The sequence below is a fragment of the Artemia franciscana genome, chromosome 13 (assembly GCF_032884065.1).
Source record: "Artemia franciscana chromosome 13, ASM3288406v1, whole genome shotgun sequence".
Taxonomy (NCBI): domain Eukaryota; kingdom Metazoa; phylum Arthropoda; class Branchiopoda; order Anostraca; family Artemiidae; genus Artemia; species Artemia franciscana.
In genome coordinates, this window is record NC_088875.1 from 46,361,939 (window position 1) to 46,385,675 (window position 23,737).

At 36.6% G+C, this 23,737-nt stretch overlaps 1 protein-coding gene across 1 annotated transcript; it reads right to left on the reverse strand.

The window, feature by feature from the left end:
• Positions 1-11,787: 11,787 nt before the first annotated feature.
• LOC136035006 (protein extra-macrochaetae-like) lies at positions 11,788-16,719 on the reverse strand. The gene is made up of 2 exons (XM_065716578.1): positions 16,342-16,719; positions 11,788-12,032 (listed from the first exon to the last, which is right to left on the reverse strand). Exons 1-2 carry the CDS (start codon positions 16,663-16,665, stop codon positions 11,973-11,975), a joined length of 384 nt encoding a protein of 127 aa, XP_065572650.1. The 5' UTR covers positions 16,666-16,719; the 3' UTR covers positions 11,788-11,972.
• Between the last annotated feature and the right edge of the window lie 7,018 nt (positions 16,720-23,737).

The following is a 23,737-nucleotide window of genomic DNA, read 5'->3' on the forward strand; positions in this document are numbered from 1 at the left end:
GCCAGAAGACAGATCACGAATGCGTTTTTTTTTTATGGCACTTGGTATTAACCAAGTGACATATAGCAGTCGCCAATTCTGTCGGTCTGTCGGTCTGTCTGTCGGTCCCGGTTTTGCTACTTTAGGCACTTCCAGGTAAGCTAGGACGATGAAAATTGGCAAGCGTATCAGGGACCGGACCAGATTAAATTAGAAATAGTCGTTTTCCCGATTTGACCATCTGGGGGGGAGTGGGGGCCGGTTAATTCGGAAAAAATAGAAAAAATGAAGTATTTTTAACTTATCAGCGGGTGATTGGATCTTAATGAAATTTGATGTTTGGAATGATATTGTGTCTCAGAGCTCTTATTTTAAATCCCAACTGGGTTTGATGACATTGGGGGGAGTTTGAGGGGGAAACCTAAAATCTTGGAAAACACTTAGAGTGGAGGGATCGGGATGAAACTTGATGGGAAAAATAAGCGCAAGTCCCAGATACATGATTGACATAATCGGAACTGATTTGCTCTCTTTGGGGTAGTTGGGGGGGGGGAGTAATTCTTAAAAATTAGAAAAATGAGGTATTTTCAACTTACGAACGGGTTATCGGATCTCAATGAAATTTGATGTTTAGAAGGATATCGTGTCTTAGAGCTCTTATTTTAAATCCCGACCGGATCTGGTGATGGGGGCGGGGAGTTGGGAGGGGGAAACCTAAAACTTGGAAAACACTTAGAGTGGAGGGATCGGGATGAAATATGGTGGGAAAAATAAACACAAGTCCTAGATAGATGATTGACATAAACGGAACGGATCTGCTCTCTTTTGGGTAGTTGGGGGGGGGGGGTATTTCTGACAAATAAAAAAATGAGGTATTTTTAACTTACGAACGGGTGATCGGATCTCAATGAAATTTGATATTTAGAAGGATATCGTGGCTCAGAGCTCTTATTTAAAACCTGACCGGATCTGGCGACATTGGGGGGGGGGGGGAGTTGCGAGGGAGAAACCTAAAAATTGGAAAACACTTAGAGTGGAGGGACCGGGATTAAACTTGGTGGAAAAAAAACACGAGTCCTAGATACATGATTGACATAACCAGAACGGATCCGCTCTCTTTGGGGTAGTTGGGGGGGGGGGGGGTTAATTCTGAAAAATTAGAAAAAAATGAGGTATTTTTAACTTACGAACGGGTGATTGGATCTCCATGAAATTTGATTTTTAGAAGGATATCGTGTCTCAAAGCTCTTATTTTAAATCCTGACCGGATCTGGTGACATTGGGGGAAGTTTGGGGTGGGGAAACCTAAAATGATGGGAAACGCTTAGATTGGAGGGATTGGGATGAAACTTGGTTGGAAAAATAAGCAGAAGTCTTGCAAACGTGATTTACATAATTGGAACGGATCCGCTCAATTGCGGGGGGGGGGGGGGGTAATTCTGAAAAATAAGAAAAATGACGTATTTTTAACTTACGAAGGAGGGATCGGATCTTCATGAAACTTCATATTTAGAAGGACCTCGTAACTCCGATATCTTATTTTAAATCTCAATCGGATAAAGCGTAATTGGGGAGGGGGGGGGGCAGTTGGGGGAACCGGAAATCTTAGAAAATACTTAAAGCGGTGAGATCAGGATGAAACTGGATGGGAAGAGTAGAAACCTGTCTAAGATACGTGACTGATATAACTGGACCGGATCTGCTCTCTTTGGTGGAATTTGGGGGGGGGGGTAATATTGAAAATTGAGGTATTTGTAACTTACGAAAGGGTGACCAGATCTTAATGAAATTTGATATTTAGAAGGATCTTGTGCTTTAAAGTTCTAATTTCAAATTCCGACCAGATCCTTTGACATTCGGGGGAGTTGGAGGGGGGAACCGGAATTCTTGGAAAACATGAAAATTGGAGTATTTATATCTTACGAATAGATGATCGGATCGTAATGAAATTTGATTTTTAGAAGGAATTCATGTCTCAGAGCTCTTATTTCAAATCCCGACCAGATCTTTTGACATTGTGGGGATTTGAAGGGGGAAATCTTGGAAAAACACTTGGAGTGTAGGAATCGGGATGAAGCTTGGTGGATAGAATAAACAAATGTCCTTGATACGTGATTGACAGAATCGTACTGGATTCGCTCTCTTTGGGGGAGTTGGGGGGAGGGGTTCAGTGATTTGGCGAGTTCGGTGCTTCTGGACGTGCTAGGGCGATGAAAATTGGTTGGCGTGTCAGGGAGCTGCACAATTTGACTTGATAAAGTCGTTTTCCCAGATTCGACCATCTGGGGGGCAAAAGGGAGAGGAAAAGTTAGAAAAAATTAGGTATTTATAACTTACGAGTGGGTGAACGGATCTTAAAGAATTTTGATATTTAGAAGGACTTTGTGACTCAGAGCTCTTATTTTAAATCCTGACCGGCATTAAACCTCTTATTTTCCTTTTTAAATCAATCTATTGATTCATAGAATTTTGTTAGAGCTCATACCATATGATCTCTTGGCTCTTAGCTCTTCTCGCCTCGTCACAAGTGCCATATGAGCTCTTAGCTCTTGTTTTTTTTCCAGGGGTGACTGGATCGACTCAGTTGTCCTAGAATGTCGCGAGAGGGCTCAATCTAACGGAAATTAAAAGCTCAAGTGCCCTTTTTAAGTGACCAAAAAAATTGGAGGGCACCTAGGCCCCCTCCCACGCTCTTTTCCCAAAAGTCACCGGATCAAAATTCTGAGATAGCCTTTTATTCACCATAGTCGAATAACCTAATAAGTATGTATTTGGGGACGACTTAATCCCCCGCAGTCCCCGTGGGAGGGGCTGCAAGTTACACACTTTGACCCGTGTTTCCATATAGTAATGGCTACTGGGAAGTGTACAGACGTTTTCAGGGGGATATTTTTGGTTTAGGGGGGGGGGAGGAGGAAGAGTTGAAGGAGGGGGGTTACGTGGGAGGATATCTCCATGCAGGAACCTCTCATGGAGGGAAGAGAATTTCAATGAAGGGGGCGCAGATTTTTTTTAGCATTATTTGAAAAAACAATGAAAAAATAAATATGAAAAGTTTTTTTCTACTGAAAGTAAGGAGCAGCATCAAAACTTAAAACGAACAAAAATTATTACGCATATGAGGTGTTCTTCTCCTCCTAAATACGTCGCTCTGTATGCTAATGTTTTTTTTTAGTAATTTCAACTATTTATTTTACGGCCTTTCTGATTTAGGGGTGATGCTTAGAGAATTGGGACAAAACTTAAGCTTTAGTGTAAAGAGCGAGGTATCGACGAGGAGTGAACCCCTTCATACACGCACTAAAAACATACGAATATAGAAGTTCGTTATGTAAGTTAATTCGTAAGTTACGTATGTTTTTTACTAATGAAAAAGTTTGTAAAAAATTAAAAGTTCTAGTTGCCTTTTTAAGTAATCAAAAAATTGGAGGGCAACTAGGCCTCCTCCATCGCTCCTTTTTTCTCAAAATCTTTAAAACTATGATCCGATTGAAACTATGAGAAAGCCATTTAGCCAAAAAAAATTAATATGCAAATTTCGTTTTAATTATTTATATGCAGAGAGCAAAGATCAAAACATGCATTAATTCAAAAACGTCCAGAAATTAAATAAGAAAAACAGGTTTTTTTTAATGAAAGTAAGGAGCAACATTAAAACTTATAACGAACATAAACTACTCCGTATATGAAAGGGGCTTTTCCTCCTCAACGCCCCGCTCTTTACGCTAAAGTTCTTTGCTGTTTTAAAAAGTAGAGTTAAGAGAAAGAGTCAAACTTCAGCGTAAAGAGCGAGGCGTTGAGGAGGAAAAGCCCCTTTCATATACGGAGTAATTTCTGTTCGTTTTAAGTTTTAATGTTGCTCCTTACTTTCATTTTGAAAAAAAACTTGTTTTTTTTTTATTTAATCCACCCAAAGAATCAAGGTGTTTCTTCATTGTACCATGCCAGGATTTAATTTGACCTCCTTCAACTGGGAAGGGACTTGAATATGAGGGACCGACGGGTTAGATTCTCATTTGGGCACAGCACAACCTGCCCATACCTTCTGTTTTTGATGGTAGCCAATAAATGAATGCTTCTGATTGTACATTTGCATTAGTTGCACATGGTTTATTCTTGAGGTTGCAAATGGCTCTCAGAAACTTCCGGTCAAGGATGTGGTGTAAGTGAGACTAACACAGTGGCAAATATTTCTCAGAGACCTAACTTATTTAATGCTTCTTCTTTAGTCACTTCTCAGGCATCCCTCCTCTTTTTTCACAAAATGTTTATATTTAAATATAAATATTTATATTTCACAAAAATATTTTTTTCACCAAAATATATTTTTGTAGCGGAGACTCTAAAAATTGAGATGGCTTATTAAAAAAACAAAAAAAAACAACAAATAAACCGTTTTAGTGTATATCCTTCACGTGGAAAATGGATTTTGGTTTTCTGGTTTTCTCACTAAAATGATCAATTTCAATTTAATTTCTGAGAAAATTCTGGTTTTTCTCAAGAAAGTTTTTTCTCAAGAAAATTTCTCAGAAAAGAATTTCTGAGAAATTCTGGTTTTCTCAGAAGCCCACAAATATGATGGTAACTGTTCAAGTTTAGTTGTGTTTTCAATTTTCCTAGAATTATGCTAGCGAGGTTTGATAAACAGCCTAAATTTAAGAATTATTACAGAATTTGCTAATCAGCTTTAGGAATAGGCTCTTCTAATGTAAAGAAAAAAAAAATCAAAGAAAACTGTCTTCAAAGTTTTTCAAGTTTGGCTGCCCTTTTTCCACCCATTGCGCCTCACTAGACACAGGATTGAAGTGAAAAGTTGTTAGGATCAGTTAAAGTTAGCATTCTTTCCAATTATGTAATTAACATACATGCCAAAGTTCGCTGACATTGCTAAATGTCGATTTTTCAACTTTGGCAAACGGGGCAATATGCTGCAGATACGAGTTTTTGCCAGAATAGTCTTTGCAGGGTATTTTATCAAGACATTCTTGCATAAACAATTCGATTCACCTCTTTGAGCTGAATTCAGTGGTATATCTAACTCAGAAACTAATTCTTGAAAAATAGTACGTTGTAATGAGCTGTAAGTAAGAAGTGACCCGGCTCAATAGTAACTGAAACTCTAAAAAACGGAATTTTGACACCAATTGATATATGAAAAGAATTGGAATTATAAATTTCATTAAGTTTACTCTTCCCATCAAGGGTTAAGATCCTGAGAAATTTTTTCAGATTTACGAAAAAAGAGGAAACACCCCCTAAAAGTCAAGTGATCTTAATGAAAAGCACACCGTCAGATTTAGCGTATTAGAGAACATGATTGTAAAGGTTCAAAGCTCCTATCTGCAAAAATGTGGAACTTTGTTTTGTTTTTTTGCCAGAAGAAAGATCAAGAATGCGAGTTTATTTGTTTGTTTTCCCCCAGGGGTGATCGTATCGATCCACTGGTTCTAGAATATCGAAAGAGGACACATTCGAACGGAAATTAAAAGTTCTAGTGTTCTTTTTAAGTGACCAAAAACTAGAGGGCAACTAGACCCCCTCTCCACCCCTTTTTCCGAAAACCGTCCGACCAAAATTTTGAGATAGCCACTTTGTTCATCATAGTTGAAAGGCCCAATAGCTATGCCTTTGGGTATAACATATGACCACCCCAAAGCCCCAGGGGAAAGGTCTTTAAGTTACAAAAATTTCCCATTGTTTGCGCGTAGTATTTGTCATTGGGATGTTTGCACATATTTTCGGGTGGGGGAGGGACAAATTTTCTTCTGGGGGTTTTTCCACGGGGGAATTTTCCATGAGGAGGGAAGTTTCCAGGGAGTTAACTTGTTGGGGAAATTATATACTGTCGGAATTTTTTTAAGTAGTACTGCATAGTTAAGCACTTACTTTTGCGGGACAGATCAGAAAGTGTGTGTAAGGGGGATAATGTCTGAATCTTTAAAAAGTGCATGTTCAAGTTTATATTTCTGAATATTATTAATGTTTTACTTTAATATATTCATTCTTCAAGGGAAAAGAGGAGAACCTCTCTGTTTGTCCTATGGGGACTCCCTCACAAAACCGTAAGACTTCTTTGTAATTTTCGGAAAATGCTTATATAATTTTCATACAAAACGTATATTTTTGCTTCCCAACTTATACGTATCTGACCTGAATGTAAGAATTAGAAATAGTTTTTTGTAATATCAGGTTATATCACCTTGAACCGAGTTGAATTTTAACAGTCAGTCTGAAATTGGTTCTAGACGTTTAGCCCCCCCCCCCGTGAAAAAAAATCCTCACTGAAAGAAAATTTTTCCTAAAATTTTCTCCCCACTGAAAATTCCCCCAGACAAACCCCACGAAAATGTCCGTGTGTTTCCCAATAATAAATATTATCTGTAAGCAATAGACAAACTACAGAATTCAAAAAGGCATTTAAACTTTTACACAGGGCTCTCTGTTCATTTTGTAGCTAGGGAGGGAGGGAGATACCTCAAAGGGTGCATTCAATGCCAAAATATCTCAGCTCTCATTGAGTCATGAGATAAACACATAATTATTTCCAAGGGAGAGACGAAGGAAGGACGGAGGTAGAAATTGATGTATAATCCCCAGGGCCATAACCCAGGTTGTTGTTTGGGAAGGGGGTATTTTTTTGGAGGAGGGGGAGGTACAAAAAATTTAAAAAACGTATCAAAAATATGAAATCGATATCTACTCCCTTATGATTTCTGGTCTGCGCTGTTATTATGGTAGTAAAGAGTAACATTAAACCCGATAATGAACAGAATTTATTCCGGATAGGAGGGTTACTGCCCCTTCCTGGTCCACATCTCTACCTCATGGTCGCAGTAACTTCGGGGGGTGCTCATTAGATAAGAAATTGAGAGTTACAGTCCTTTTTTTTTACATGTCGAAAATGGTTGGAGACCAGCCAGCAGTGGGGGGAGGTATTCTCAGGGGAGACGTAAATACCCGCCATCTCTGGAATTATCTTTGCTCTTTGCAACACTAAGAGCAAAGTTTTACCAAACCAGTTACGGCCTTTGCCTCATGTAAAAATGCATAGGAGAATTTATTTCAAGAAAGGACAAGGTTTAAGGGGTAGCGCAATGTAAGATACAAATAAATTATAAGAACAATTTAGGGAATTGTGGAAATTAAATATAGAAGTTTCAGGGGGAGGAATAGGATTAATATAAAGATACTCTGCCCGCATATGCACTTGGCTTAACGGTACAGATTTACAATCTATCTCCACGTCAATTAATACTCTTTGCCTCTAACGACGACGTATTGTAAAAAGTTGTCGGGAAAAAAATTCGAAAGTTCTGAACAAAAAGGACCAGAAGTGGAGCCACATTTTTGAATTAAGTTCCAGATTATGTTTGTCATTGTTACCATCTTTTCATTGCAAGACATTCTTCCAGCATAAAACTACCCATCAGTAAACAGAGGGTAGCCATATCAAAAGGATGACCATTCATGTCATCGTATTGAAGCGCAGGAAACGGCCGTGAATAATAAAGATCCCCTGTGCCTGGCCAGTTGCTCCTCCAAGGCCAGCGGTAGCATCTTAGTCGTGATAGTATTTAGACCCTTAGAGTGAGAAGGAGGGGGGGGTCGAACACGAAGCAAATAAGTCTGTATCAGATGAAAAGTCTTGCATGGTTTCGGCCAAAATAACGTGGTGGTTGCAGCATCTTTATATAGTGAGATCTAATGAAATTTTCGAATGACAAAGCCCTTAAAACGGACGAAGCAGCAAAGAAGAAGGCATGACAGGCTCATCCAAGCATCTACGTAATGTCCCACCTTGACAAAGCTTCTACACTGGGGCCTGTCCTCTAAAAAAAACAGGATGATTCCCTCCAGTCAAGATACATATATTGGACGCTTAAAGGAGCACTTATCCTTGCACCTTAATAGCACCATCTCTCCCCTAAGAGTTGACATCAAATCGAACTTGAAAGCTAGTGATTCCCGCAGTAGGTGATCTGTCTGATGGACCATTTAGCACCTGATGAATCGAACGTCCGATAAACCTTATTAACTAAAGCCCATGGCATAATGATGTACTTATCGGTTATATAATAGACACTATAAAATTTCGATACAAGAAACTGGTCAAGTAACTTCTTTATACTGTCGATCATTTGGATACCAAAGATCAGATGGGATAATAACCAGTTAGTTTACTGAATGTGAGGTTCCGTAACGTGGCGTAATAAACGGCACCAAGGTACATCCCGCCATCATTTATAATCATACTTAGTAGATTACAAGTGGCGGGCGGCAGTAAAGGTAGAAGGAAGACCTCCTTTTAACGCAATTCTTAACAACATTTCTGCGTTTTGGGTACATAATTCTAAGTTCTAATTTTAAAATTTTCCTAATAAAGTATTATATTTTCATCATATTTTGTTTTATTTCATTAGCTTTATCGAAAGTTTGGGCTATATATTTGCACATTAAGGGGGGGGGGGTAAAGCATAGCATATATTAAATACAGTTAGTTTACGCAATTAATATATGCTATCTTTACCCCCACCCCTTAATGTGCAAATATATGTCCCAAATTTGTTTCTAAACTATTATATATTCATCATATTTTGTTTCATTTCATTAGCATTGATCGAACTTCACTTCCCGAGTGCCTATTATATAACCGATAAGTACTTATAATGATCTATGACCCATTTTTAGAATTACAAATTAAATTAAAGGAAAAAATGTTATTGGTCATCTGAAATTCAATGAACGTTTTCATTATATAGCGGATACAATGTGTTCTGAAACCTAAATCCTTATTGGCGAGAGGGAGATTTGGCATTCAGAGAGTGTTTAAAATATTAGTAAATTCAAAAGGAAATAACTTGCGACATGACAGATTTCCCCAGTCGACCCAGTAAGAATGATTTTCCTCCGTAAGGCAGTTTACTTTAGCTTGAAAATTCAACCCCAGTCTGAAACTATATTCTAATTAAATCAAGATTGGCAAAGCAAAGAAAAAGTTACGATACGTACCAATGGGCAGGAAGTGACAAAGTTATACAAAGGAAAATTTAATGAGAGAGATTTTATGTTCCATGTTGTTTTGTAGACAACAATAGTCGGATTGCAACTCAAAAGAGTTTCAGTTCATAACAATAATTTTAAGTTGAGATTCAGAGCACGTAGGTAAGAAGGAAACATGGTCTTTGCATAGTTGAACACCAGATAAAAAGCAATATTAGTCTTAATCTAATTCAAACTTCAAAATTAGACAAAGTAATTATGCTTGGGAATGATTCATAGAAATGATTTCAAGGCTTTCTTATAAAGGGTGATTCTGGTCCGCTCTAGAAAGCAGATCGTCTCCGGCCCTCTTTCCAAAGGCAAAATGAAATAGCGTCTTGTATCGCTTATTTAATCGTTAAAATCAGAGGCGCCATTTGGGGGGGTCAGGGGTGGGCAAATGCCCACCCCAGATTTTTCAGGGGGGCCCAAGCTTCCACCACAAAGGGCCCTTTGCCGGCCATAATAATCCATTATGTCCAACATAATCCATTCTGTCCAATTGATTTGAAATTACTGCACGCCTATTAACCAAAGAGCGTAATTACTTGACGACCCTTGGGGTAATTACGCTATTTGCTATTAATTTTTGTAAACTTTGAAAGTAGGTAAGATACATAATAAAATTCTCGAGTTCTGTCATATCCCCATTTCCTAGATGATTACGCGACACGAAGTGAGGGGCAAGATGGAGTTTATGCCCACCCCAAGATTTGGTTCAAATGGCGCCTCTGGTTAAAATCAATTAAATTATATCAGGGACCTACGCCAGGGGGCCTATATATATATATATATATATATATATATATATATATATATATATATATATATATATATATATATATATATATATATATATATATATATATATATATATATATCTTGGTGGTGCATAAAAATCTCCCAGGGTTCTTATCTTATGGCTCTGTTATCTTAGAAAACATTCAAAATATATACAATACCAGCACATAACTTCTTTTGAATGTTTTTACTGATTGTCTCATAGGCCAGCAAGTAAAGAGATTTCTCAAGAGGTAAGTTTGAGATGTCCAACGATGACTAAATATATCAAGAAAGAAATGAAGGAATCCTACCCATCAGCATATTCCGAATCAAACAGTTTGTGGTAACGAACTGAAAGTAAGGAGCGACTCGGCTCAATAGTAGCCTAACCGAAACTCTAAAAAAAACGAAACAAGGGATTTTTGATACCAATAGATACATAAAAAAATCAGCTTATTATGCTGATTACAAATATATAAAATTCATCAAGTTTAGTGTTCCCCATCAAAAGTTATGAGCCTGAGAAAATTTGCCTGATTTTTAAAGTTTGTCCCAATTTTTGAGAAAGGCTACTGAAACAGTGTCCGTTTAATTAGTACACAAAGCTATAGCTTTAGCGTAAAGAGCAAGGTATAGAGGAGACAACCCTTTATATAGGGAATAATTACATTCGTTTTGAGCTTTAATGTTGCTCTTTACTTTCAGTTAAAAAAAACTTTTTTTTACTCATTTATAGTAAGGTTGAGAAATAATATGGTTCCTGACTACGAAAATTATGTCAACTACCAAGTCAAATAAAATACTTTTCCTTTACATAAATTTTATTTTTCAGATAATTTTATGTTTTTACCTGTCGGATAATCAGGCATTATTTCGCAATTTGATTACGTGTGACGGTTATTCTTTTCATTAGTAATCTTAGCGTCAAATATTGGTTGAGTGAACTGGTTTATTGACTCGGCAAAGTTAAAGCTAAATTATCGGGTATCGTAAATCTAGCGGTAGAGGATCTTAATGGCTTTCCCCTAATAATAAAATATGTTTCCCAATTAATTTAATAACTATTAATTTTGGAAGTCTTCAAGACAGAATCTTGCGCCAGAATTTTTTCGAGGTAAAGCAGGATTGATAAAAACTTATTTTATTTGATAACGCGAGTGAAAAGTGCCTAAAATTCTCAATAATCAAGGATTTCAGGGGAGGGGTCGTTCCCCAGTCCCTATACCTTGGACATACAGCTTGACTACACTGTAGCTATAGTACGTCACCCGTCCCAGTTACACTTTTGCTTACACATCTCGAAGACCCACAACTAACGGACTTCCTAAAAGACCAGATATTTTAAAAAAATGCAAAATTCCTGCGATATTCGGAAAATTATGACAGCATTCCAGCAAAATTTTCTTTTTTTAATGAATAACAAATTAGATTATGTTTTTCTCTCAATTTCCTTGCTCGAAGTAAGCATTCCTTGCTTGAGAAGTAAGCATCAGATTTTTAATTGCTTCGCTTTACATGATATGCATTACGGCAGAAAATATGTAATTTATATACCATGGCAATGAGCTTCGCTCGGTTATTGTTATTCATTTTCCAGCGTGAAAAAACGATGTAGATAGGTCGCAACTTTAGACAATTTGCTTAGGGCTTTTTAATTTTATTTTATTAATTTAATTTTAAATTAATTTTGGAAAAACATTTTTCATATGAATGATGTTACGAATGCCCAAACGTCCAATATATTAATGCGTTTGTTCTCTACATAGAATGAAATAAACAGAAATTAATGGGCTTTTTTTAGAAAGAGGTGAAAAAATTACATTTTTTTCACCGAGCGAAGTCTGCTCCCATGATACAGACACGTAAAAGTGCATTTCTTATGCCCCAACATCTGGATCTAAAAATCTATTTAATCAAAATTTAAATGTCAAAAATATTAAAACTATTCCTAACCTCGGCTGGAACTAGACGATAAAAATCACAGTGTAGAACAAAACATTTCAAGTATATTGAAAACCATAGTTATAAGAATAGGAATGATGAAATGACTAAGATACACTCAAAAATTAATAAACTCTTGAAACAAATTCTGAAACGACTGTACATATCACAGGAATAATACCCAGCAAATTTGGGTATGGAGATCTGCGAGGCAATTACACAGAAAGTAATTATATGGACACGTCAGCTGACGGTGTTGTTGATGACTCATTTGCGTCCTCGCAGCGGATCTGAAAGAAAGAGAATAACGATTAGTTAAGTCAGCAAGATTTATTCAAGGCGTAACACACTTTCAAGAAAAAGGTAAGCCAGGCGGCTTACGCCATACACGCGGCTAAACAAGGCGCTCCTAGATATATACCAAAGTGGCATATAATGCTGGAAAGACTGAGATGGCTAAGACGCGTTCTGTGGGTCAAAGATGACAAAACTACCAAAGATAGTCCTTGTCGGCCAACCGTATAGGGTCAACAGAAAGAAGATCATCACCAAACAGGGTGGGGGGATTTCGTAAGGAAATATTTAAGGAAAATAAGAATTTCTTGGGTGGGTGAAAAGAGGGAGGCTTTTAAAAGATTAAGATGAATGAGGAGCATGCGTAGTTGTGCTGACCTCATGTGGCTTGATCCCGCAATGAGTTGCTAGTAGCAATAGAAGTAGGTATAAAGTGGGCATCTCTTCTTACGTCTTTTCACTATTGTGCAGCATACCCCGGTTAAAAATAAAAGTGGCCAAAAAAATCGAAAATCAACTAAATTTTAATAAGTAGGATCAATATTTTTTTATTGACAATACGAAGCGACATGAAGGACGAATTTAATGAAACGTAGAATGTACCCATAAGTGAAAAAAAAACTAGACACCTTCTTTGACCTGTTAATTATCTGATACGGCAACGGTTTTCCTTTAGTTGTCAACAAATCTTTAAAAGCCTTAATACAAATCTTTATATTAAATCTTTAATATATATATATATATATATATATATATATATATATATATATATATATATATATATGTGTGTGTGTGTGTGTGTGTGTGTTTGGGGCACATAAAATATTACTTTATAAAGTATATGTCAAATTACTTTCAATGAAGATTCTCTGATTTCATAATGCTGTTTCCTTAGTTTAAATTCTTTCCTCAGGAATAAGTAAGACCACTCTAGAATGTAATCCTACCTACGTAATGTCGAGACGTTCTTGGAGATTGCCAATAAATTTGTATTCAGCAAAAAAAAAAACGTATTCTTCAAACACACACACACAAACACAAAAGAAGAAAAACAAATTAAAATTGAACATGATGAGCTTATGAATAAGATTCCAATTAAAAACACATTCCAGAATAAATAATTAGCATACCGAATCATATGTTACATTCATAAGGAACCAGCCCCAAGGAAGGTGTGCATTAAGCTCCATGAATGACGGTACATTTTTTCTACAGCTTCCCGGAAGTAAGCATTTACGTGGTTTGAAAATGAGACATTTGAAACTAAAGCCTTGTGAGTAATTTTTTCTTCATGGCTATAATCATTTCATGGCTGGATAAACCCACAACCATTTTTAGGTTCAAACTAAAAGGTGGTCAACGCTTCATTAAATGAGCTGGAGCTATTGACGAGTACTTGTCCCCGCAGTAGCAAAATTATTGAGAATCATTTTTCTTACTGACCAGGGGCGGACGTAGAGCAAAATCTTAGGGTGGAGGGGCTATGTTACAAATGTGCCGAATATTGGCCAAATTGATTCGAAAAAAGAACAGTGAAAAAAGAAAAAACAGAGAAAGGGATGTTGGGGGGCCCGGGGTTCCCCCAGCCCCCTGGATCCACCAGTGTTGCTGACCATATTTATATGCATATGTGCGAACATACGAACATGGGTTTTGGTCTCAAGGCAACATCAGGGGAATTTTTTCCATGGGAATTTGAAAATAAAGCCTAGCCTACATCGTTATTTATTATTCTCAAAACAACAAACGGGGGGATTAGGAACAGATTCAGGACTTAAGTTTGGGAGAGAAGATACAACAAGAAGTCTTTTCTTCTAGACTTGATCAAACAATCTCAAGTAAAGTTATAGCCTGAACCGTTTAAATATCTTACCTTGTATTTTACTATTTTACAGAGTGTGTAAGTACCGTTTTTTTGTATTTTTTAAAACGCAATTAAGAGTTTGAAAAAAATTCAGGGAAAGGGTTCGAATAGGACAATCTTCCCTCCCTCAATATTAGGGATGTCAACACAAAAATTTAGGGGGTGGGGCACAAAAGGATATTTGTTCAATGAAGATTATTGTGAAGCAACCAAGTTTGCAAAAAAAAATAAAATCATTTCAAGGTTATTATATGAAATACATTTTTATTAATTCATATTTTTATATTATTTATGTTATATCCTTGATGTTTAATTTATTGTATATTATATATTTCAATATATTTGTTGTTTCCACAAAAACAAATATATTAAGAGATTGCTCGGTCGTCTTATTTGATTCTCAAGGTCTGTATATTCGCTTCCCGTCAAAGAGCGGTTCAGAGTTATCAGTTGTTCAGGATTTAAATTGGGCTCAGGTAGTTATTTCCTAATTATAAGAACATATTAAACATAAATCAAAATGGAGCTTAAAATATTCAAGAAAAGCTTTTTATAAAATATTCCCAAGCAAAGGCATTCTTTACTTGTTTTAAGAGTTTCAAAATATTCAGAGGGAACTTACTTTACATATCATTTGGCTTGATAAACTAATAATCCGGGGCGTAATTTCGTCAAATCCCTGGAGGTGAGGGTGTTGAATTTGAAAACGACCAATGAATTTGAGCCGTATAATGCCAAAGAGGCAAAGGTATACTAAAGAAAACTGACATGTTTCTGGGGTACTTGAATTATGTCAGCCTCTCTTAGTTTTGACGAGATTTTCCATGACGCTAAATTTCAGCCGATAAGGGGAGAGTTACCTCCTACCCTATAGCAAATTACATCCCTGCTAATAATTAGTTCAAGACCTTGCTCAACGCATCTTTATACGGCTGAGAAGGAACCCCCACAGAAAAACTCAGGTAAAAGAAACTTATTTAGAATTTCAGATCCCAACCACCCTAAAAGTATAAATTTGTACCTTTTTTTTACATAGTTCTCTAAAAAGAAGAAGATATTTGATACTAATCGTGCAATAATATCTTAGGGCAATAAGAAAGCTCGTAAGCTTCAATAGAAGGTCACTTAAATGAAACAATACATTGTGTTTTTTTTTCAAGAAATCTATAAAAGTATTTTATCTCAAATTACGAATTTCTTAGTTGCTATTTTTTCGACTCTAGGTCTTGAAAACACAATCTCAAGGACTTAGCTAGTATTTTAAAAGGTACTGAAAGAAACACTCAGTTCATAGCATAAAAACAAGAGAGACAAGTAATTGAGAAACGGGTAAGATTCTTATTACAGAGTTAAGAAATTCTCTCAAACTATTGAAGGTGCATTAAAAAAAGAGTTTCAATTTTTATTCTTAACTGCTCGCCAAAGTTAGTCGTACCAAGTCGAAATGCGGCCCTTGGAAAAACCATATTAGAACAAAAATTGTGGGGGAATCCAACTTTTTACAAAATATAATATTTTTTAAATGTTATAAAATCCATGCAATCTTTGAAGTCTTAAAGATAAGGAGAGAAAATATATTAGAGCTTAAAAACACTTCCTATGTACTAAGCCTAGGCTAGTTTAGGCTTTGGAATCATAGTTTAAACTTTAATCACTTAAGTCCTCCCTGGAGTATGTTTTTGAACCTAGATTCATTAGACCTACAGAAAGTTTTTTTCTTTTCTACTTTCAAAGATGGCAAAAAGTAGGTTGTCTAGAATTTTACCTCAAACTTTTTTTGTTTATTTCCAGTCTTCTAAAGAGGGAAAAGTAAACAGGTAAATTTTTCGCAGTTCATTTTGGACATACCACAGTTCATAGGTGGACATACCACGGATGCCTTTTTGTTCTTTACGAATATAATAATCGCTTCTGTCACAAATTCAAATTTAGACACTTTTTGAGCTCTTGAAAATGAACAAAATATGGGGTAGGCTATAAAAAGGCTTAAAACATTGGTCTCAAACTTACTGTTTCATTATAAATCCATTATTTCGTCGTTTTCGACAAAATAATACTAAGTTTTCTCAGGGCCAAAACTATTTATAGTTAAAAAAATGCTCGAATTTGAATTTGCGATAGGAGCGATTATTACATTCGTAAAGAACATAAAAAAAAGGCATCGAGTGGTATGTTCATTTTATTGGCAATTTAATAATAAGAACTGCGAAAAATTTACCTATTAACAAATGAACTAACATCATTTTTATACAATCCTAATAAGGGGGCTCAATGCCAGAATAGCCTCTCACTCAATTGGACTATCTGTCTTGGCTTTTCCTACAATTAGCCATGGCTTGATGCCCACAACTATTCACTTTTAATTTAAATCTTAATCAATCAATCGGCCTCCTATGGGCAAATGCTGAAACAAGGTAACGGAGATAAGAATTTAAACGTACCTCATTAATAGCTACATCTTTGCTATCTTCACTCCTGCTTAAATTTCCGTTCCCTAGTTCCATTAGAACATCAGAATTTTCTTTTCCGTCACTAGGGAAACATCCTCTAAATGCCGGATTTTTCGTTTCCAACATCCATTGTAAATCACTTATATAATTAATAGCATTCTGAATTAACTCAAGTTCAGTCACTTTCCTATTCTTCGGCAATGGTACTAATTTCTTCAATTTGGTAAGGTATCTTTTTTCACGAACTCTCTCATAGGCTTTTGTTGATCTGACAACAAGATTTAAATCCTCAACAAGTGTAGCCGCCTTAACCATCTTTACTCAACTAGCTTTGATACACAACTAATACTGAAACACGGAGGTCCTGTCCAATTTATACTAGCGCGGTCTGAACATCTCAGCCAATCAGCGTATAGAAATACAGATGTTTAACATCCTTGGAATGCACATGTTTTGCTGTTAATTAGATTGCAAATTTACTTCCTGACGTAGTTAACGTGGATAATTCCTGTCTTTTTCTGAATGAGTTTCTTCTATATGATTGACAGCTGTAGAAAATGCTAAAGGAGTATGAATTTAAACCGCAAAAGGCACAATTTGTTATTTCACAACAGGAAATCCCCAAAAATGTGACTAAGTAAAATGTAACGTAGTTCTGATTAAGCTTGAACTAACTGAAATCTGTTCGGTAATTTTCAAGTTAATTGTGCCGTTAGTAAGGAAACTTTATACAAGTCAAGAATTGGGGTTGTTTTGTTGGTAACATGTTAAGAAAACAGTTCTTGCTTCATAATATGCACGTAAGATAATTGTACTTATTACATTTTGGCTGATAAGTTTCTTGATATGTAACCTCACATCTCAGAATCCAAGCACTCCTGAAACAAATTTTTATGTCAGATTAAATACTCGCGAGGGAGTTAATTTTGGCGAGGGTGCTGATTTCAAAACAGACAAGTTGAATTTAAAAGTATGAAAATTTTCGTGGGTGACTGGACTCAATCTACGTGCGTGCCTTTTGGGAATCCTGACCATAAGGGTCTGAGAGCTTTTATTTTTTTAGTTAGGGTGGTTGCTACCAGGGAGGTTTATAAAGAGGTTATTAGGTTTATAAGGGAGGAGGGGAGAGAAAAATGTATTTTCTAATATCTAGTGAGGTGGGATGTCAAATTTGTTGCTTTTTCAATATTTTTAATCAAAATACCAAAAAATCCATTGAAAATATCCCAGAAAATTATTTTCAAAATCTAGGGGGCACATGTTTTTCACATTGATGTAATCCAACTTTAGTGTCCTAAAATGACAAAAAAAGGTGGAGTATGTAGGCACGATGTATAGGATGAAGGAGAACCCTGCCAATGAGTCTTGCAAGTCGGCAGTGCCATTACTAAGAAGTCCAGACGTGTAGTACCCCTTTAAATATTTTAAACTCGTTACCCCCTAGAAGAACATTAAAGCAAGGGCACCAATTCACACAAAAATAAGGGAAAAAGGCCCTTTTTCAATTTTAAATGAAAATACAGGAAAAATTATTTTACAAAATCTTAGGGGGGAAGATTTTCCGATTTTTTTAATGATAATAACAGAACAGTTTTTTTATTCAAAACCATGGAGGAAAATAAAATCTAGGGGGAAACACACGCTGACTCACTTAGAGCAGTTCCTAGGGCTGGTGGTACCAAGAAGAAAATTAATTACAACATCCCTTTTTCAGACTCAAATATAAGAAAAACTAGCCGAATCAAAGTGACAAATTTGATTAAAGTGAAGAACCTCCCATCCACAGTGACCCCCCATCTGCAGCACCAGGGGCAGCTGATCCGGTTTCCCCCTACCCAGGAACAGCTCCGGCCCCACCCCAATTGGTAACCCTCCCACTTAGATTAAGCGAATTTTAATCTAAGTGTTGACCAGTAAATGTTTCCCTCTTCCCCCTCGATGGTCTGTTTGCGATAAACCACAGGTTATTTTCCCACTCGTCATCGATATTTTAACAAAAAATTGGTATTAATAAAAAAAAAAGAATTTCTAAGGAAAAATTTGCTTTTACCACACAAAACATAGAATGTATTAGGTAGTAAAGAACAAACTAGCATTTTAAAGCCGAAGATACTTAAATTTTAAGTAGTAAGTTCAACCCTTCTTAGGGTCATCAATGGACCCTCGTAAATGTCTTTTATGCACAGAGAAAAGGCAATTAATGTCGGGGTAAATTCAACATCAACATCGTATCAAATTTAAATTAAAAATTTAACAACTAAATTCAACAAATTTAAATCAAATTTAATACCGTATTTTGCGCCACCCAAAATGTTTAATTATTCCAGTTCAGATGTATGCAATGACTATGATAAAAACTTATTTTGTAGGTAAAAAATTTAACCACCTCTTTGGTAGATAGGCAACAGTTTATTTTTAAGGGAGGGGGGGGGGTTAGGGAGGAAATCTCAAAAACAGTTGGGCTGACAAGATTTAAACAGTAACGGTTTTAGGCCTCTTAATCCAGGGGGGCAAGGTTGGTCTATACCATAGGAGTGTAAGAATTTACAATACAAGGAATTTAGTGTCAGATGCCAGAAACATTGGGGGAGGGGGGTGGAAGGTACCTGCTCAAATGCCCAGGCCTAAAACCGCCAACGGATTTAAGGGTTGTAGCATAAAATTTTGCAAAATAGGGCAGACCTCTATCTAAACACTACATACAAGTTTGTAATTTCTCTCAAAAGGTGACTAACCAAGCTCCATAGGTATTTACTACTATTACTGCTACTACTACTACTACTACTACTACTAATACTGCTACGACTACTGCTACTACTATTACTACTACTGCTACTACTACTAGTACTGCTTCTGCTACTACTAACAATAAATCACTGCAGCATCAAACCGCCTGAAGCCAACATAGCTGGGCATGTTCCTCCTCCACCCTGATCTATTCGAAGCTTCCCTTTTTAAACCCTACCAACAGTTTCCAAATTCCTTTAAATCTTTTCTTCTGACGTCTTTCCACTCTCTTCGGGATGGAATGAGGAATGCTTTCCGTTTGGCCCTAGATGGTTATCCGTGGGTTGATCTTAGGAGGTTGTCATCCTTTATCTGCATAATATTAGCCAATCTCGACATTTCTCACAATATAGCCCTAGAAAGAGGAATAGAACCACATTTTTCGTACGACTTACCTAAAATAATCCTTGTGAAATTCCACTGGAAAATATCGAACAAATCCTCCTCCCTTTTTCCCCAGTGCCTTCGTTTCGGAGCCATACTTGACAACTGTAGATTCCAATATTTGGTACTTCTGTATTATAGCCATTGCACTCAAGATCATGTATCGCAAATATGAGACTATAACCGGTTTTCATGGTCTTTATACCAGACAATTTTAGCTTTGGCTTGGTGGGAAACTACATTGTAGCTATATGTTAATTAAATATTTAGTTGGTATTTTGGTTAGATTAGGTTATGTTACGTATTCAATACAATGCGGTCTGGGCGCCCCCCCCCCCTTCCATAGTTATTTGTTGTAGTTTTCATAATTTTGTTGATAAAGTATTATATTTTCGTCATATTTTGTTTTATTTCATTAGCATTAACCAAACTTCCCTTCTCGACAGAACTTGAGTGTAGTGGCTATAAGACACAAGTACCCAATATTCTAATCTTGGTAAGCAGAATTATCTTTCTGTTCTTCCAAAAATTTTTCCACTGTAAAAAAAACCCTAGGCCATGACTATTCTACTTTTAACATCTTTGCTAAATCCACCATCTTTACTACTAACACTACTCACGCAAGAGACCCTATCCACTTATCGATCTTCTCCTTACCAAACATCACATCTTCACCTTCATTTATTTCCTGTCCAAGCGCGGTTAAGCGATTTATTCTTCGTAATAGTAAATTTTCAAACCTGTTATTGCGCCTGGAACTCTCAAAAAAACAAAAACAAATTCATTTTGCTATATTTTTTTTATCGAGAATACTCAGATCGTCAGGGGACTTATAGTAAATGATGGGTTCAGGTATCTAAAGTAACATTCGGGGCTATAATAAATAAAAACGAACATTTTTTTTGGTGCGCCAGATCCAAATGCTCCCTGTTGAAGGACACACACCTAGTGATTCAACTAAGAATCTAAATCGCGGCAATTTAGGATAGATGGGGTAATTATTCCTTACCGTGCGGAATTGACAGAAAAAAAAATCAGTGTTTTTTTTTTTACCTGTCACTATCAGGAATTCTGACAAAAATCCACTTTATTTTCCTTTTTTCTAGTCTTTTTTTGCGATAACAACTTGAATGATACATTCCTAATATAATTTTAGTGTTTGACTTTTGTGAAAGATGTCTCTGTTAGCAGATTTTCGGTTCCAGTGGCTGCTCATTAACAAATCCCGTTCTAGAAGCATGACGATCCCCTTTTCTAAGGCTTAATAACCAGGGAAGCTGTCCTGTATTTCCCTGGTATAGTCTCAATTCGCCAGCACGTTACACATTATATTAAAACTAAAAGAAGAAGAAAAAGAAAAATTTAAAGGAACGTTCTAGGTTCATCCACGAGGGCGTCTTTAAAAAAAATATCAGAAACTAAATTTTAAATACTCCTTGGAAAAAAATATGGGTGGCTTAGCTTTTCAGGTAACCACAAACAGGGTGATTTACAATAACAAATTATGTAAAGAACGTTATTTAGTTACTGTCTTAATTAAATTTTGCAAGTAATAGGGGGAAACTGTGGGTGCCTTGAACGGTCATTGGCAAGAACTAATAATATTAAACTTAACATTTGATATATAATAACATTAATTGTGAAAGATGTTTTCAGTGTTGTAACAAGTACAAAAGATGATTTTGTTCGTTCTAACCTTGATTTTCATAGTCATTGCAAGTTTTAAGATTTATTTTTTCATTTATACCAGTACCAGAACTAATCTTATTTGAGAGTTCGCTTGGTAAACTCCTTATTTTGGATATAACCTATTAATACAGTGAGCTCAAGCTGGTCTGATTTCCCTATAGACATTTATTGAAACATCATTCATAATCGGATTATTTTCATTTGTTGGCTAATTGATAGTTTTGGTATTTGAGTGCAAATTCCCTTGGGACTTAGTGATTTATTAAGCAAAGAGATTTTCGTACAAGGACTTAAGAACTTGAATATATTTCAATGACATATTATCTGCAATAGCCATGTCGGAGAAATTAGTTTGGAATGCGATTTTGAACTTTTTAAATCGTGCTCGAAAAGCTGGAAATAAGAGTGATGAGATAAGTCGTAAAGCATGCGAGTTTTTTAAAAAGGACGATATAATCAAGGCTAAGGAGATGCTGTGGTCTTCTGCTCACTACACCAATAGAGTGTCAATTAAAAAAAGTGCCGAAGACAATATTAACGAAATGTTAAAGGTACTTGAACTTTGTGAGCAACGTAACGTTGAGCTGCCAGTCTTTGTGATAGTTGAACCTGACGAAGTCCCTATCTGTCCTGGTGAGATAGCTGCGGTAATCACCAGAAAAGTTACAGAAGTTTGTAATAAGCTAGACAATTTCATGAATAAGGACCCTCCCGCCCCCTCGATTGTTCCTACAGTTACTGAAACAAAGCCCTCATATGCAGTGGTACTCAAGAATTTGCCTTCTGACCTCACGAAGTCCGATTTGAGGAAAGACATTTTTGCAAAAAATGTGTGGCAGAGAGTGCTCTAAAATTGTCGAAGTTCAGCCCAGAAAAGATTATTGGCGAGTTGTTACAGCTAGCAAGGCTGATGCAGAAACTCTTGTCGGGGTCTTTCAGAACGGTGATAAATCTCTTTCTGCAACAATCAGGAGCCCCTCTCACCTCGGTATTGCTCGATTTGTCCCCAGCAATATAAATGACGATGAACTTAGCGCACTGATTCCTAAATGTGTCAGTTCAAGACAGATTGGCTCGTTTCGATTGACACCCGCTCGTTTCGATTGAAATTTGAAACCAAAGTTGATCTTATGAATGCCATAAAAAATCCCCCAGTCATAGATTATGAGAGGATCAAAGTGGCTGAGTATCTCTCCCTCCCGGTAAGATGTTTCAAGTGTCAAGCTTACGGACATATATCCAGTAGCTGCAAAAATGAAGCTATTTGCGCAGTCTGCGGTGACCATGGTCATTCAAGCTCCAAAACATCTCCTTGTCAAAGGCCCAAGAAGTGTGCATTGTGCAAATCACAGGATCATCCCTGTTACAGCTTCAAATGTCCAGTCGCCCAAGGACTTTTAAGTAAAGTTAAGTCAGCATAATGGCTCGAGCCTTAAGTCTCTTATCATGGAATATCAATGGCAAAGTGGTTGACAAAGGCCTAGTCCTCTCTGAACTTTTAAGTACAAATGAAATAATTTTTCTGCAAGAACATTTTTTGTCTCATGAAAGGAAACATTTACTCAGCATTTCACAGAATTCTTATCTTTTATTTCACCCAGCGAAAATGAATAAGAGCCGTGGCCGACCTTCAGGCAGATTAGCTATTATTTCACAATTTCCCGTCAATCTCCTTGAGTCGAATGACCATTTCATTGCTGCCGAATTTTCGGACCTAATCTGTATAAACGTTTACCTGCCAACTAATTACTGCTCTTCGCAATCAGAGAATAAATTCATAAATGCTTGCAAAAAGCTAACGAGTTTTGTGAAGGGAGTTTCAAAGCGTCCAAATGCTCGAGTTTTGATTGCAGGAGACTTTAATTGTGACTTAACAGACAGTTCATCGCCAAGAACCCAACTCCTTCTGAATTCCCTCCCCCCTTCCTACTCAGTTGCTGACAAAACAGAAACTTTCACGTTTATTGGTGTCCTGTCAGCGACTTCTAACCTTGATCATTTTATTGCATCTTTCCCCTGTGAAACTGTCGAGGTAATTTGTGATGGCTTTTATTCGGATCACCTTCCAATAAAGTTGAAAATAAATGCTTCATTTCATGCCCCTAAACAGCCAGATAAAAAGTGGTTTTATATAAAAGACTGGAAAGAAGTTAACCGCGAGATGTTTCGTTTTGAATGTGACAGAATATTAAATAAAATAAAGGTGCCCTTTCATTTGTTGTGCACGCGCTCTGGCCTTAGTGAAAAAGAAATAGCCATCGGACTTACCACCTATCTAGCTGAAATTAACCATGCATTAAAGTGTGCTGAAGCTTCAGCTGTCCCGTGCAAGCGTATTAGGAAAGGCTCTCAAGTTCAGGGTTGGTCAAAAAACCCTTCCCTTATTTATGCGTGCGAGTCTTCTAAAATTTGGCTGAATATTTGGAGGGATTGCGGCAGGCCTAAGTCTGGGACTATAAAAGGTCTGCGGCTACGTTCTAAACGTTTTTTTGCTAAAGTGTTAAGAAAACATAAGGTTGATCTTATT